Source organism: Aptenodytes patagonicus, chromosome 6 (assembly GCF_965638725.1).
Source record: "Aptenodytes patagonicus chromosome 6, bAptPat1.pri.cur, whole genome shotgun sequence".
Taxonomy (NCBI): domain Eukaryota; kingdom Metazoa; phylum Chordata; class Aves; order Sphenisciformes; family Spheniscidae; genus Aptenodytes; species Aptenodytes patagonicus.
This window is the reverse complement of record NC_134954.1, coordinates 57,295,389-57,313,266: the sequence shown is the minus strand read 5'-3', so window position 1 is coordinate 57,313,266 and position 17,878 is coordinate 57,295,389. Positions and strand designations below refer to the sequence as shown.

Genomic DNA, 17,878 nt, shown 5'->3' with positions numbered 1-17,878 from the left:
TTTAGCACTGGGATAAATCCAGCCACCTCAATGCATGTTGCTATTACAGAACGTATGTATTTAAGAGAAGCCTGATGAAATAGTTGCCTTTCGACCTTCAACTGCGAATAGCCTTTGGTTTATAATTATCTTTGATGAACCTTATTTGAAACAGCATCTTTCGGAGAATGACAGCAGTTAGGGACCGTTTAGTACAACAAGGGGTCAGAGATCTGTTTTGAGACCACACAAGACTCTTGGAATTGTCGTAAGTGGAAAAGAAGATGGAACAGGCTTTTTACAGCAAAAGCACAAACACACTTAGATATCTTTTGCATAGATGAGTATTCATCTCCTTCAACTAAAGTAAAATTTTTGACACCTTATTAAGACAACTTCTGTGTGCAAAGCTACTTAATAGCTGTAAACCTTTGTATCACTGTCAGTAGTTATAAACCTAAGGGTCTTGCTTTCAAAAAGGAAGATAATGTTCAAATATTGAATAATCCTTAAGAAGTCCAATTTCTGTCATAAATATAGAAGGCATTTTGAATAATTAAACAGCAAAAAAAAATGTTTTACTTTGAATCCAAAGTGCAACCAGCCTTTGGGACATATTCCTTGTTGGTTCTGGTCTTTTGGAATCTCTTTCTCTATTTTCCATGCTAATTTACGTTTACAAATACAGGGAAGAGAGACAGTACAGTTTTCATCACCCCAGAGTCCTGTGTAAAAAGAAAAATCACAGTTCAATATTGGCTTGAGAATTGGAAAGGTTTTTTTTCTTAGCTAGCTTAGATATTGTTAAGAAGGGTATCCGTTAGTGGTTGAGTAAGACAAGATTCTACGTTAAATACATTTGGACATACTGCATTACAGTGGATTTGATGGTCCATGGGGCTCATACTGTTATTCCCAGTTTGGTTTTATTAAGTTAAACCAATTCCTCTGCACTGAATCACATAACATATGCCTATATCATCATGTATTTAAAAAAATATTAGTTATGCAAAAAAAAAAAAGGAAAGGTATAGAAATTGTGCCTTCCAGATAAAATAGTTTGACTTCCTTACATTGAAAATTTTTGGCAAGATGCAGGTACTGACATAAAACGCTGACCCGCTTAGGAGGAAAATACATTTTTCAGTGGAACACAGCGCACTCAACAAGTTGTTGACCAGCTCCCATCAGCTGGCCAGCTGAGGGGGGAGGGTGGGCGTCTCTTCCTTTTATCCGATACTAACTATAGTAACGCCAAACTCAAGCACTCGAAAGTCATGAACCAAAACCCCGAGACTGTGTGTGAAAAAAAGAAGGTTTTACATTTTTTCAGTTTTGGCTTTTGAGGCTGAGATTACAAGAGTGCAACTGGATTAATTTTTTTCAGCCCTTCTCACAAATACAAAGCTGGATATTTTTTCTTTCCATGGAACCTCACAGTTTACTATGACTTGCAGATCTTCTGAAAACAGAGACTGTGAGATGACAGAAATCACTGGAATCAGCAGCACTGTAACTTTCTTTATTACTGTAGCAAAATATAGAGCTATGTGATGATGTAAAGGCTAGCAGCAAAACCATGGTACCCCAAAACCCCTCAGCAGATTGGCTATGGGATGAAAAATAAGCTAGAAACCTGAGTATTTAAAGTTGTGTGCTGATAGGAAAACAGTTTAGAAACGTAGGAAAAAATTATTGCTCGTCCATCTGGCTCATTTGGTTATGAGAAAACTGACTGTGAAAACCAGGAATGCATTAACATTTTTGCTGTGCCACATAACAGATTCTTAAAACTAAAGATTCAGTATCACTGGAATGTTTATATTTTGACATTAGAGTACTGGAACTATTAAATCCTATAACCTAGTCTCTGAGCATATTAATGATATTTTAATAGTCTTTTCTTAACCATAAAAGCAGTTATGCAAATTATAACCATGGGACAGGACTACGTAGTACAGGACCATGTAATATGGATTGCATTTCTTGAGAGCAATTAAAATATAACCCCTTTGGCCAACAACAGAATCAAGTCAGAACTCCTGCAACAAAAGGAAATAAAAAATAAACCTGTTTGTGATGAAATGAAGCCACATCTTTTCCCTGGTTTCTGCGGATCTCTCTCCCTCCCTCCATTCCAGTTCTGGTATGTTACTCGTGATTCATCTCTCCAGCTGCACAGAAACGTTAAGAGCGTAGTTACACTTTCCTATCCTTACCTAAAAATACAACCTCCATTAAAAGTGTTTGTAAGCAGATACAGGGTAGAAAATGCCCCTTTATTAACTAAGCTTTAAAAAACCTGACAACCACAGGGTTGATATTCATGACTTTGGCTTGTATCTTTTATACACTTCCTGGAAGAAATACTGTAACATGGAGATAAATTAAGGGTAACATATTCTGAATGATATTTACATGAGAACTGAAGTTGTCTCTTGAATATCCCACTCAGTCATCAAACCGTTTTAGTTCATCAGACTGAACGGCAGCCTGTAAACAGAGCAGCTGAAGTGTAGGTATTCTTACCGAAATTCATCGCTGAGGCTTTCTGCGTGCAATCCAATCCACCAGTGAACATCACTATTCGATAGCTATGAAAAAAGAATGTTTTGCCATATGTTTAACTGTTGTTGCCCTCTTATTAAAGCATTAACAAACCCCTAAAATCAGGCTCTGTTTGTATTCAGATGAATAGCATCTCCATTGGGTTCCAATGGGAAGAACAGGTGCTAAATCCTGCCCTTGGTAATTTATGTCACTTCAGTAAGGTTATTCATGTAAGTAGAGCATGATTTAGCCCCCAGTTTCCACTGGATTGCTTATGTATCTTCTGTAAATTAGGAATTTACAATTTTAGGAATTTACAGCCTATCTGGTTTGAAAAGGACTGTAGTCTTAGGCCAGAATTTGTTTTTCCCCAACTCCTAAAAATAAGACAATAGCAGATATTTCCTTTTAGCATTAATAGACTGCTGGTCCTTAATGTTTCCAAAATGTTTTCTATGAACATTTACTGACTTCCTGTAGCTCATACAAGAGATTCCTACAGAAGCTTTCCAGACTGATTGTTGTTCTCATGAAAGGGTCTAGACCTCCACTCCTAAAAGGCAAAGCATTATGGAAAAGTCACAGAAATAATGTAATTCAAACAGCCATTTATTGCTGTGCTGACTTGATTCTGCCTTCAACTATGAACAGTCTTGTCCTGGTTTCGGCAGGGATAGAGTTAATTTCCTTCCTAGTAGCTGGTACAGTGCTGTGTTTTGGATTTAGCATGAGAACAAAGTTGATAAGCACTGATGTTTTAGTTGTTGCTAAGTAGTGCTTACACTAGTCAAGGACTTTTTAGTTTCCCATGCTCTACCGACTGAGAAGGCTGGAGGTGCACAAGAAGCCGGGAGGGGGCACAGCCAGGACAGCTGACCCAAACTGGCCAAAGGGACATTCCATACCATGGGACGTCATGCTCAATACAGAAACTGGGGAAAGCTGGCCGGGGGGGCCGCTACTCGGGGACTGGCTGGGCATCGGTCGGTGGGTGGTGAGCAACTGTACTGTGCATCACTTGCTTTGTGTAATAGTATTATTATTATATTATTATTATTATCATTTTATTTCAATTATTAAACTGTTTTTATCTCAACCCACGAGTTTTTCTCACTTGTGCTCTTCCAATTCTCTCCCCCATCCCACCGGGGGGGGGGGGGGGGGGGGGGGGGGGGGAGTGAGCGAGCGGCTGCGTGGTGCTCAGTTGCCGACTGAGGTTAAACCATGACAGTCCTTTTTGGCGCCCAACGTGGAGCACTATGCAGATTACACAAATCAATATGGGCTTCATTTTCAGGGTTAGCCACTCAATAGTCACAGTTTTGGGGTCTTTGGGAAAGAGCCAACAGCAAAAAAAAAGTTGTGAATGTGCAGGACACTGGAAAAGCCCCCCTGTCTCTGAGAAGCATGTATTTTTTTCCAGAAAGAACTGAAGTGCAGCCTGTGTTGTGGCAGCCACCCTGTCCTTGGAGTTATAGTTAGGATTGCACCAGCTTACAGCTTATATAGCAATATCAAATGAAGAAAATAGACATTTCTGACAAAGAGGAGACTCGGGAATGCTGTCTGATTTAGTATTGCCTAGCCCGAGTTGTTTTCCGATTGCAGCGCTCAGCCTACACATTACAGTTTTTAAAGAAATAGTGAAAAATGTGATTTCAGATTGCATGCTAAGAAATTTTGACCAAGTTTTCTAATGACACATGCAAAGTCTATTCAGACCGCTGTGTATTATTTTAGTGATTGCCATCCTTACTCCTGCTTCCACAGGAAACTTGGCACAGTCACTTAGGGTCACACCTGGCAATACTGGGAAAGCTTAGCCAAAGGCAGCAGGCTTTAAAATAGCTGCATATGTTATATTCTCAGACGAAACTTCAAGGAAGTTAACCTGACTTCCAGTGCCAAGGGAGTAAACTTGGCTTTTTCATCACAGAATGCTCACAAACTGCTCTAATACCCACTACTTTTAATGATAAAACTGCTTTTAAGCAAACGTGACTTTAAAGCAGCATTGCGATTAGCCATTTGAAGTGCTCTTAAGTTGGAAAAATACATCTTTTTTAAAGTTATGTCATTTTTTAAGTCATAAACATTCAGTTTTAGGTAAGGCAGTAATTAGATCACAACACAATCTCTGGTAGATGTGGAAGAAGACAGCCTAGCCAGTTACGTTGCTCTTTCATTATAAGCTATTTCTGCTGTGAAGTGTTGGTTTAAATCAAGTTCATCATGTTTTGATACAAAATTACTTAAATAGCAGCTAAAATGACGAATAATTCCTAGGAAACTTAAAACCCCCATCTTAATACAACACAATTCTACTTATGCTTTCTGTTACAAGTTAGAAGCAGAGAAGGCTGTACACAATGCAAGCAAAACTGAGCTAGTGTAGGTTGAGAGCTTTTCTACCCAGCACTACTTGTTCTTTTAAAGATTACAGTATAATATCCCTTTACATTACACCTGTAGAATTTTGCCCTCAGTAAGGCAGACAGATCGTTTTCGTTCTTTTTTTTTTTGTATTTTCCTTATTTGACTTTTACTGAGAACACCTAAAAGAAAACAGATGATGTTTCTTGGGAATTCATCTGCTTCTGCTGCTATTTCTCAGCTTCAAATCTGTTTGTTACATCACAGTGGTTCTACAGAAATTCTGCTTTCATCCAGAGGAGGGAATTTAGAGGCAGATGTGTCTTTTTTCCCATATAAATATCCATAGTCACAACGGGGTTTAATTCAGGAGACGTCATACAAATGTGTGGACACATGGGAATGTTGCCCAAGCTGGCAAACACAGAGGAAAAGGTAATCTATTTTGCAAGGTCATAAGCACCCACCTCTACGGTTTAGAGCTCTAAATTTAATTAAGGTGCAGGGAAATTGGTAATTTTTCATTCTTGGCCAGCTCTTCCCAGGAGTAACCTTTCAAATCATCACGTTGAGGATTTAAACTATGAACACTGTTTCAAATATCTGGACTTACTGCCCACCTCATGCTAATATACCCACTGAAATGTCCCTCGGTATTGCTACCTGAAAACCAGCTGCAAGTTACTGAGTGGGAATGGAGCGCAACTGCGGAACTGTGCGGGATCAGGAGACATCCCGGTGGATGCAGAACCGCTGTGTGAGCACCTGAGGAACCACGACGGGTCCCCTTGGTCATGGAGGGGTGGGGGAAGAAGAAACAGAGAAGGATGTACACCACATGTGAAACAAACCTTTCTCTTTACCCTTAATTATGTTCCTAACTTTGGGATAGGAAGCTGGTTTTTCCTCCTCTTGGGTCTTTTGAGGCAGACTGACCGACCTGCTCATTTAGCAGAGATGATTCTGCAGATTCTGAAACGTTACTGACTTCTTTAGCTAAACAGGGCTTCAGGGAGGGATGTGGGAAATGAGGACAGCACGAGAATGATTTCTAAAGTAAAATGTCTTTCGGATTCTACCTGCAGCAACAGGCAGCCAGATATTCCAAAAGATGCAGCAGAAAATAGCCGGTTACTGCCTGAGGGTTTATTTTTTCAAAGGGGTAGTTTTTGTTACCTTCTTAATTTTATTTTGAATAAAGGCTTGTTCACCAGAAGAATTTATTGTTGCCATTCCACTGCGAAGCCAGCCACAGATGAACTCATAGCTTTCCCAGTCCGTAGGACTGACGTGGAAAAGATACTCTGCTCCTTGATAGTATGACCACGGCAGTTCTAGAAAACGAGCAAAAGAGTCAGTGGTGTGCAGGGGTAAAAACTCCTTTCAAGTCTCATTCTTTGTGCCCCCTGTGGCCCGCCTTCAGCCACGTGTCAGAGGACAACTATGCCACAACTAACAGCAGAACCATATTTAACATATCAATTTATGAAAAAAAAAAGCACTATGAGTAAATTTTTTTTAAAATATTCTATCCTGTCATACTGTATAATATTAAGAGAGTTGCCCAGCCTTTGCAAAAAGGCAGTTTTAATGTGAGGGAGAGGTTATCAAACTCCTGTGCTTATTACTGGCGACATTCCTTTACCTAACCAAAGCAGTATCTGATGTTTCAGTGTTCCTAAACGTAAGAGTGGCAGATTTTGATCTGTAGCAACAAGTTCCTACGCAGTTCCCTAATGTAAATTTTTAACTCAGAACATTTTAGTTATTTTATTTTTACCAATGGCTTAAATTGTATTTCCAAGTTACAATGTTTCAAGATGTGAAAAAAGAAAGTGTTTTCATACCAGCTATGTACCAATGTGGATTCTTTGGTTTAACACCTGCAAAAACACATAAATAAATTAAAACATTGCTGATCAAGAATGAAAAGAGATATTTCACTGAAATTGCCTTCTCCACATGGTAAGAATTTAAATCAAAATCATGAAGAATATTGCTGTTCTCGTTCAGGGACAAAAAAAAGGAGTTAAACATGGAATAGAATAAAATAATTGCCACACTTACTAAACAACATTTTTAGTAACCTTTATAAGTAAGAACTTCGATTAACTCCTGCTAACTAATTGCTAATCATTGCTATCCATTTTTAAACTGACCGCACATATTAGACCTGTTAACTGGCCAACAAACCCTAATGGCCACATACAGCTTTGCCATGATTTCATGCAGAAGACCAATGAGGAGAACTCTAGATGTGGCTAAAAAGCAGGCTTTTAGTAGTTTTTTCCTTGTCTCTCCTGAATTGCAAGTAATGGGTATAATAGACAATGTATGTTAATTAACATTTCACCTTTTGGTATTTTGCATATCCATTCACGCTTTTCATTGCAGTGTGCTGGAAAGACCGTCCTGTTTACTTTGAACACACCGCAGTTTCTTGAGTCATCTTTAATATACTTGCTCTCCAAAAATGAAGATACAACCTGAAAACAGCACATTAATTATCTTTCACCGACAATCCAAGATGAAGCATTTCAAAATCTCATTATGGAGAAAAAGGAAGGATTTGGAGATGTGTGTATGGTAAGAACACCATAAGCAACAACTAGAGGACCACCTAAATTATGGTAGCGAAATCTGAAAAATAGGGTCCATAATTATGTTCTCTCAACGTCCTGTTCAACTTTCCCGTCTTATATCAGACTCCTTCTTCATAAAAATAATTGAATAGCTATGAAACCTAACAATTTTTTGACATGATTAGCAGTAGTTGCCCACATCTAACGGCCTTTGCTTTAGTTCAACACGTTGCATGATTGAACTTTTCACTCGCGTTCTGAAATGACTTAAGTAACGATGGCGGAGCTGGCACTGTTCTTCAAGGCTGAAAACCAATTACAGTTTAAAAACTGACCCTTCTTCAGTCGTTCGATGTTTAAATCCCAGGTGCTAACCACTAGTGTGGCACGTGGCACCAATGTCTTCAAGGATGCAAAATCAAAAGTGGCATTAAAAAAGGAAAGACTTAGCTCCGAATGCAGGCATGAACCTAACAGTCACAGAACAAATACAGCATGCAAGCACAGCTCTAAGGCTTTCCAGTGTGTGTTCATGTGTATATATGTAAATATGCATACACACACACGCGTGCGCGTACGTTCACTCTGCATACGCCTGGGCCTGGTCTAAACGCAACGTGCTTTGCAGGAAAGCACACATCTGCAAAACTTTATAATCCTACCAAATTCCTTTCGCAGTTGCACAGCCCTTCTGCACACGCTGCTATTTTAATAGTAGTGTACTATTAATCCTATTGGAACAATTACTTTAAGTGAAGTATGTGGACATGAAAACCAAACAGTTTTCCTGGCCAGTGTTTGCTCACAAGGCTTATTTTTGTGAACTTATGCTCAGATAAGACTTGAAAGGTTACTGAAATATACAGTATACAGATAGTTACAGGTGTTCTGTCAGACCACTGCCACGTCCCTCCAGAAAGCGTGTTTCTTTTATTAAATCCAATCCAGAACTGTCTTTCTTCTGTCCTATGATGGAAACAAAGAAAATAACATTTCTCATGCACTTTTTCCTTAGCTATTTCAGAAATTATTTTTTAAATAGTGCAAATACCCATATTCATTTCTTCTTGAATTCAATATATCATTCTGTAATACATTTCTTAACTTTTTAGTATCCTTGAAGTAAACTCTGGTTTTCCTACTAAAATGTTAAATTCTATTTTTAAAGATGAAAACATTTAAAATAGGATTAAAATTGTCAAACCTCTATTTCAATGGGGAATGTTAACTCACGAGAGTATCACCTTGACATTAACAGTTGCTCGACATCTACTACAAAGATCATCTTCAAAAAGAATCACATTACAGTGTTGCTAATACACTTCTTTTCACCCGTATCTAAGTTCATGTTAGAGACTTCTTCAGCCACTAGTAAAGAGCGTGGAAGAACCTAAATTGTAGATTATCTTTACATATTAGTATGATTAAGATAAATCTTGTTGGTGTTAAAAATATATTTACCTATCAAAAATTGTATATAATAAATTGTTTAAAAATGTCTCTTCATAGATATGGCTAAAACTAGCAAGATGTGCTCCAAAATCTTGGCATAACGCTTCTGCTTCATCCCATGTTCTTCTCATCAGAACTTTTTCATTGTGAAATATCTGCAATAAAATAAACACTGTCATAAATGTAGTTGATTTTGGAGAGCAGTTGTTTCAGAAACCCATAAAAAGCAAATATTATTTGCAGTTTTTCCTACAGTAAAGCCATGTATATTCCAAGTATAGCTCTGATTCTTAGGACTTTCACTCACTTTAAAATGCAGTGAAGGATGGTAACAATTAATTTTTGTTTGTTGAGTGAAAGAAATAATGCTTTATCGAAAATATTTTAGGAAGAGTGTATCCCTAAGCTGATGTAGAATCAGAAAAAATCAAAGCAAGTTTGTCACGTACCTTGTAGCAGTTGAGCAGATTAGCTTCTGACTCCCATCCAAAATAGCAGGAACTCAGATGTTTTTGAAAAGTAAGTTCAGGTTCTTCGTAAGAATTGATTTTTTGCTTGCACAATGACATTGCTTTGAAGTTCTTACAGCTTTTCACCTCCCAATAACCAATGGGGTGCTGCCCTCGCATAGCCACACATCCTCCAGAATGACCTAGACATGGGAATAAGTGTTGAGTATCTGAATAAAGCATTTCAATTTTGTGAATTTTTGGTGAAGTGACTGTTTTATTGGCATCAGGTTCTGGATAAAACCTCCATGAACTTACTAAAGGAGCAATTCTCTGGTCAGCGACCAGTTTATAAGCCTGTCTTGGCTGACTTGAGCTTGTAAAATGAACCATGATGAAGGGTTCCTCTCACAACATGCAGGAGATGAAATGCAATTTAAAATAGTAATTTTGCAAACTGCAGTAGTAAAGTAATAAATGTAAAGAGTCCAAAACTGAGAAGCAATTAGTGAAATGGAGTGTCTTTATTATTATGTCTCTATTCTCAGGTATTGCTAACAGGTTTACGTTTCAAAGGTTGAACAACTATTTCATTTTCTCGTTTTTTGTTTTCTTAGAATGTTTTCCTTTGCATTACTGTAAAACAAACAAAATCAAACAAGCAAACCAAGTATCAGCAAACTAAAAGGGAAGAAGAAGAAGAAACTTCCACGCAGTGCTCTTATGAACAGAAATGTATCTAAGGCAATCTCTGCCCTCTTTTTTTCATATAAAATGCAAATTACAAACTGTGACTGTAACTAAATAAAATCCATGACTTCTCTGGGACCTTTTGCTGGGAGTCTCAGGAAGCCCTGATGGCCTCCTTGAAAAGGCCATAAAGAAATGTATGAAAAACATCTCGCAGAAAAAGAAAAATTTCAGGGATTAGCTGTGTCTGCAAGGAGAGCGTGGCTGTTGATTTCCCCCCCGCCGCACCGGAGGGCGGGAAGAGCGACGTCCAGCAGCCTGCCACAACCGGGGAGCCCACGATAACAGCACCCGGGTGGGAAGTGGGGAAGGAAGCTCCGGCTTCTCCACAACTGCCAACTCATCTAACTCAGTCCATGGTAGGAAGTTACAGCGTCGACAGAAAACGTAAGCTTATCTCTCTGCTCTCTTGACCAGGCAGGGAGGAAAGGACCGGGACTCTTCAGCCACTGCGAAGCCACTGCTGGCAGGGGGAAGAGAGCGCACTGGCCCCTCCGAGCCACTTCTTTTTTTATCGGCATGTTACTCACGTGGCTGGTACTTGTTCCAGTTTGTGTAGCTCACGGAGCGATTCTTTCCCGCTGCACTTAGCCAAAAGTATTCTCCTGTGTTGTTAAGGTCTTGCAATCCTATCCAAAAATAAGTTCTCTCAGATTCTACCATGCTACCGATCATGCTGTTGATAAAAGCTTGTTCAAACCTTAATAAAATAAACAAGACAAAAAGTTTATTAGAATAAAATAAGTCAATGGGTTTGTCAGTGAACAACTCTCATGAAATGATTTAAATTATGCGAGAAGAGAAAAATATATAAGAGGTACTTAATTTTCTTTATAGAATGCTGTGGGGAACATCAAGCACAAGTCTGTACCATAAACCACAATTTTTCCCTATTTTTTTTTTCAGCATTTGGGCACACAGAAGAAACAGCAGATTAAGATCTTACAAGCTCAATGCTCAAACTGCAAGATGTAAAGACAGAATTAACGATGCACAAATAAAAACAAGAAACGCCTTGCACGAAGGAGAAAAGATAGCGGGGTCTGAAAAAGCTACAGAAGAAAGAAAAGAAAAAGCTCTGCACAGAAGTAACCTATTAGAACCGGGACACAAACTAGCGCTAAGAAACCAGAGCTGAAGGACTCAAAGCACTAGCTGATCTCACTACAGAAGGAATCACTTTTTCCTTCTTATATTTATTCATTCAAGTTATGTGAGAGATTTACACCTTTTTGCAAGTAATAATTGTTGCATATAGTAACCCATTTGTCACTTAAATGTAATTTATTCAAATATAATTGGTATAGGATTATACAAAAATGCTTCAGTTTATGAGCACATTTAATCAGCTTCCTATGAAAATACATACAGCAAAGTAAATTCCCAGTTTGATAAAGACTTATACAACTTCTTGGTTTCACACACTGTGAAAAGAACGGCTAAATACCGTAAGGATGACACTAATGTAAAAAACTTAATGTATCTGTAACACTGAGAGTGACTGAGAACTGTTATTTAATTTTCATTTCCTCTGCATGTCTCTCTTCATATCAACTCTCCTTCCTCTACAACCTACTTTTTAATGAATATTTTAGGTTCAATACACTGAAAAGTTTTTGCATTTTTCACACCAGAACAACAAACCTCAGCAGTAATTAAAAAAAATAGCTAAACTAACAGCTAGCTTCCTTTGCCACTCCAACACTGGAACTGGGAACTAACATCGTAACAGTCATGGCTACCCAGCAAAAATCAAATAAAAAGAAATAAGCAGAAAAAGACAGAAGACGTGCTTCCAGTGCTGTGCAGTGTGCCCTCAGCTCCCTGTGATGTTTGAGCTGCAAATGCTCGGCTGTGAGAATTTGTCCTTTATCCTCCCCGTAAGGATTGCTGCCGTACTGCAGTACGGTGCTGTGTGCATTGTGCACAATCCTGAAAGCATCTGGCAGGCCAAATTCCCATCGATGTAAATCCTTATGTGGGGTAGCCTGTGCTGTCCTAAAATTTCTGTCAGTCATCTGATTGCCGGTGGTTACAGTACTTCCCCTGTCCTAAAGGGAGGGGAGATTTCCTCCTTAAGTTTTTTTTTTTCACAGTAAATACGTGGAGGTTAAAGTATGTATGTAATATAACTATCAGTATGTCATAAACTTCAATGGGAATCCAACATACAGGGTAAATCACAAAGAGATCAGAGAAAACCCAAGCGTCTGGACATCTGCAGAGGAGAAGGCCTTTGCTGAAGCTGGAATACAGGTAAACAGGAACAAAGCAAGGGAAGACAGACCTCAAATGCTTTCAAACATTTACTCTCTCCACCTATTTGCTGAGAACTCACGTAAAATGCATACATACATATAATCATTTATAAAACGTAAATTGATTTGGATTAAAATTTGAAATATTTTGATTAGAAAAATTAAATATATTTTCATTTTTCAGTATAGTTTCCAAATACACTAATAAAATTTCTTAAAGATGTTACATACCTCTGTAGAAAGCATTTTGTTTAGATTCCTACACGCTCACATGTATGCACATTGCTATAAGTGTTTATTAGCCTAACAATTGCTTTTTACTAAATTTATTTTCAATTAAAAAATAAAGCAAAGCAGACCTTTGATTTTAGCCAATGTTAGTAATTATGCTCGCCTCTCACACAAGTATTATTTCATAACGGTAATATCTTTTGCCATGCAACACTTTCTAAAGTTAGAATAGCTCGTTAGAGGTATCTTCACGCTGTCTAATAGGATTAACTACCTGTTTGTTACTGATACAAGTGCAGATGGGCAGAAATAACCACTGGAAGCATGTTCAAAACTTCGAGGGGTACTGTCGATTTTGTAACAATATCCACCATGTCTTTCCCATCCCTTAAAAGAAATGAACATTATTTTATATATTATTAATTATTATATAGTTGTTAAAAACTTGATCCCCTTTTGTACTTTCTGCCTGATCATCACTGACATCCCTATAGCCCTTTTCCTTTCTACCGTGGTTCAAGAGTGGTTACCCTCAAGGTCACTGAAAACTTGAGTAAATTTAACAAAAGTTTAAAGTTTAAATCCTTAAATTGTGCAAAAACTGACTTAACACGCACACACACACACACACACACAAAATAACATGTTTAATGGGTACGACAAAAATGTGGGCAACAGTTAAGGCACTCTCCCTGCATACTACTTTTGTTTCAATTTTATACTTTCAATTTTGTTTTACTGACTGAGTTTTGGGGAGGTATGCCAGGCCCCTCAGCCAGCCATCCCTTTGGCATGAAGCGTGTAGTAGCACTTGTTGGTTTCCACCTGTGGTAACTCATTGCTGATATCTAATACCTGAAGTACAGGGTAAACACTGCCATGTCAGATTCAGTTAAGTTGTTATAAAAAAGGATTACAGCTGCCCTTTGTTTTCAACTGTAAACAGAAATATTTATTCCAGAAACTGCTGGCCTTTCATACAGCAATGCACTCTAGTTATTTACCTTTTCTCAGCTCCCTTTCTCATTTTCAAATAGAACTTCCAAATTAAAAAAAAACATTAAATTAACAAACATCCTACTGTAATAATGCAGAATTAAAATGACACATTTTCATGGTTTATCAGATGCGCCAGAACACTGAGTCAGTGGCCAGCCTGCCTCATTTCTTCTTATTATTAATCTTTTATTTCTTGTTATTCATCTCCGGGTGTCCAGAAGATGCTACCAGGACTGGTGTGAATTCTGCCTGTGTGAGTTCACGCGGTGTACCTGCCTGGTCATCCTGCTTGAGTGTTTTAAATAATCAAGAGAATAAAGAGATAATAAACCATCTCTGTCTAAACCTGAAGCCACACACAGACAGGAGAACCAGCCGATCTCGTTTTGCCTCTTCTGTGAGGGAGGTGCTGCTTGCAGGGGAGCTCACAAAGCAGCACGACAGGGAGCAAGCACAGCACCCAGGCGGGCACCAACAAACACCGCTTGATGGTGACTTTAATAGCAAAAGGGGAAAAAAGGGGAAACGGATAAGCTCTTTTTCTGCTGTCCATCCTCAGGTGCAATAAAATGCACAAGAAGATGCTGCAGACGTATTCAGGACAGCAATCAAATATTATGCACCTCCCTCAGCCCTGCTGAATCTGGGGAGGCAAATTTCAGCTTCTAGTTAGGAGCGTGTTTGCTGTCAGGGTAGCTGACAGCTCTGCTGCCTTTTACTATCATCCCCCTTCAGTGCTTGGAAGATGTCTGGGCACAGCCCTTCGTATGGCGCGAAAGCACAGAAGCAAAACGAGCTGTAATACCAATTTCCATGGTTTCACCTGAGAACAACACGTATGCATTGCTCAGATGCTGGCTTTGCAAACAAAAATAAACTGGGCTGAGGCTCTTCCCTGTCTCCGTACCGATGAGCTGGGACTTCCTCATGGGAAAAACGCGTTGGCAGGTGCCGAGGGCTCTGCAGCACCCGAGGACCCAGCGGGCTCTCGGCAGTCCCACGGGGGACACAGCAATGCCGCTTTCACCTTGATCTGCACTTACAACTCCGGGGAGCGGGGGCTGGAAGAGGGCTAAGCATTGACCAAAAAAACCCTCTACAGGGACACAGGTAAGAAACACCAAATGTCTAGTTTCCTTCAATTGGAATTCTTGAGTGTAAATTCTCTCACTTATATGCACTGGTTTGAATGAAGCAAACACAATCATCCTAACCTCTTGGAAATTTTAATCTGGAGCAAATGGCACTGCATAACCTTCCTCTTAAAGCTTTCTTGGTGCCTAAAGACTGGAGTAAAGTAATTTGACGCTAATCTTTACTTTAAAAAAAAAAAACAAAATTGTGGAGTAACTGGAGGCTGGTAAGCTTGCATTGAGGGCAAGCACAGATTGAGAAATTCCAAACTTAAAAGGCTGAGTGGTCAATAAAATGGCAGATGGCATTCTGTACAGATTGATGCACATGGGGACCTCCCCTGCACCCCCCAATCATTTCATGTATGAAGTGAGGGACAGCTATCTCACTCCCACTGTGCAGGAATGAGATTTGGGGGTTATGATGGTTAAGTTCCATGAAACATCAGCTTAGTCAAAAAGTCAAATTGAACCTTAAGAATTGTGAGGAGAGAAGGAACAGAGAAGGTTACTCTGTCCTTTTAAATTCACTTTTTGCCATTTTTTGGAGTTCTGACCCCCAGTCCAGAAAAGGATATTAGAAAATAAGGGCATCAAGGGTGATGAAATGTATGGAGCTGCTTCCACATAAGCAGTAACTGAGCAGGTTGGGACTCTTCAGCCTGCAAAAAGGAGATACTTTAGGGAGGGTATGACACAGATCTACAAAATGGTGAGTGCCAGGAAGGTGAGCGACTACTTCAGTGCAAGACCTTGGGGACGGCAAACAAAGCTAAGCTAGCAGGAGGAAGGTTCAACATGGAAAGAAGGTGGCATTTTTTCATTCAAAGGGTGGTAGATTTATAGATCTCCTCGCTAAGTAATGTTGTGAATGCAAAGAGTTCGCATGAGTTCAAGGGGAAGCGGACAAGCACTTGGAGGGGATACCCGATGCGGGCTGTTAGATACACAAATCTTAAAAGGCTCAGGAAATCCCCTGAGTGGTTGGGGGTCAAGGGAGAACCGGGGGAAGCATTATCTGTATTTGCCCTGTCCTGCTCTTCCCCAAACATCACTTGCAGCCACCTGTGGGAAGCAGAACATGAGGCCGAATGGACCCCTATTCTGAGCAGCTGCCCTTCTGCTCTTTACGAGGTTTTGTAGCCTGAATAGCAATTCTCTTCTTAAAAGTACAATTCTCTCCTGTTACAACAGCCGTAAAGACAAATGCTCAATTTAGTACTATACTGTTAGCTTTTGATGCACTAATTAAAGTGTAGAGGACCGGAGAAAGTCACCAGTACGAATACAGTCAGTTCTGCACACAGAAACCTCCAACTCGATTATCAAGCAGCTGACAGCTCCACAACCTGTTTCAAAAGCTGGTTGAAAGAAAATGTTTAAAACTCTTATTTCAGTGTTGGGGAAAACTGCCCAGAGAATCTGACCTTTGGAAAAAAATATTTATTCTCGGTAATAGCCTGCTGACTAGGAAAAAAGAATAGTTGACCTGCTAAGGGAAGAAAGCGCTTAGCACTTTTTATGTCTTAGGATGACAGACGCGTAGGAAAAAAAGAGCTCAGGTTTCTGGTAACTTGATAGGGACATAGTGCAAAAACTGCGATCAGCAGAACCACAGAAAAATGTTAAAGGCTAGTTCATCTGATGCACAAGTCGTAAAATCAACATGAGATGAAAGCTCAGTAAGAACACATAAGACTATAAAGCTTTAGAAAAGCAAACAACTGTGCCCGAGGCCAAAGCTCCCTGAGAATCTACTCGCGATCCAACGTGAATGACAGTACGAGGCTAATGAAGCAAAAGATCAAATGTGAGAAACGCCAATAGATATTCTGTACGTTTAAGGTAAGTCAGCAACAGAAAAATGGGGGAAGAAAAGGTAAATCTGGATGAAATAAAGACTTAGCCCTGGAAAATCAGGCCAATAACTAGCAACAACATATACATTGAATGTTAAAAGAGAGTTGTCAAGACAAAATGTCTGAAATCAAATGTAGCTTTGAGTAAGCTTAGTACTGACTTCTTTTGATTAAATGAATGTAACTTTTTTCACATTAGAAAGAAAAGCATCTATTGAAACCAAGGGACTATAACAGGGTTCAGTGTATGTTTTTACAGGGTGTGAAACATCAACAAGCAGAAATTTATCACGAGTAGGAAGTTTGCCAGAGCAGACCAAACTACCTATGACCAGTGACTTAATCTCTTGAGTCTTGATCCTGTGAGGTACCAGAAGTAGAAGTGCTGTCAAGCTCCTGACTACAACTGGAAGTCTTGATGCTCTGCACATTTTTCACATGGTCAGGACCGTGACAAACTTTTCTTACACTAATAACACACAGAATTCATGAGTGATGAAATACATTGGTCCAAATGAAACAAATGCAGTTACCCTAAACTTTTGGAAATGTTAAGCTGGAACCAAGAGTAACTTCTGCTTCCATAATGGTATGACCAGAACACTGGATCTGACCGCTGTACGTCTGGGGAAAGATTGCATCTGACTCCAAACATTTCAGCTTCAGCCTTCTTATAATTCAACTGAACTGGTTGTTTCTTGACTTCTCAAGAAAAAGGACAGGAAATTAAAAAAGGAAGACAATGAGCTAAAGAGTAAAGCAAGTTAGAAAAGAGAGATTTTTGTTGATAGAAAAAGAGGTTCACAAAACTCCTCTGGAGTTTTGAATAAAACACAAAGTCTACAAGTTTGCTCTTTTCACACTGTGAAGAGGAACCGATGGCAAATAAAATCATACTTTACCATGTTACCTTTTACTACCAGAATGCAGAGCCTAAAAGCCTGAAAACCTGTTGCAATGCCCTATTTAGATAGCTGTACTCCTTCCCATTTGTGTTTGAAAGCAAAAGGAATGCTAATGTACGAGTAGAAGAGTTCACTCTCCGTGTCAATGAAACTGATTGTTTTTCACCCTGACATTCCATTTCAATGTATGAAAACCATGTGTGGGATGAGGCATCATATAACAGCCATTATTTGCACAGATGGCGGACAAAAGGGTTTTCACTTTTGATCTAGAAAGAAATAGGAACTTGGGTCACAACCGCTGACAACGCAACAAGCCATGAAAGGCATCTTGGGAAAGCTTTTAATCTTACATTAA

At 39.2% G+C, this 17,878-nt stretch overlaps 1 protein-coding gene across 1 annotated transcript in view; it reads right to left on the bottom strand.

Annotated features, from left to right (window-relative positions):
* Window positions 1–17,878, bottom strand: part of PLA2R1 (phospholipase A2 receptor 1) — a 45,241-nt gene that overhangs the window by 13,063 nt on the left and 14,300 nt on the right. Inside the window, exons 10-20 of the mRNA XM_076342786.1 lie at window positions 12,899–13,011; window positions 10,666–10,835; window positions 9,386–9,588; window positions 8,946–9,091; window positions 8,366–8,450; window positions 7,256–7,388; window positions 6,750–6,785; window positions 6,079–6,236; window positions 2,509–2,573; window positions 2,050–2,153; window positions 562–704 (exon numbers count right to left, since the gene is read on the bottom strand). Coding sequence (XP_076198901.1) covers window positions 562–704; window positions 2,050–2,153; window positions 2,509–2,573; window positions 6,079–6,236; window positions 6,750–6,785; window positions 7,256–7,388; window positions 8,366–8,450; window positions 8,946–9,091; window positions 9,386–9,588; window positions 10,666–10,835; window positions 12,899–13,011 — 1,356 coding nt within the window. The remainder of the gene's footprint in view (window positions 1–561; window positions 705–2,049; window positions 2,154–2,508; window positions 2,574–6,078; window positions 6,237–6,749; window positions 6,786–7,255; window positions 7,389–8,365; window positions 8,451–8,945; window positions 9,092–9,385; window positions 9,589–10,665; window positions 10,836–12,898; window positions 13,012–17,878) is intronic.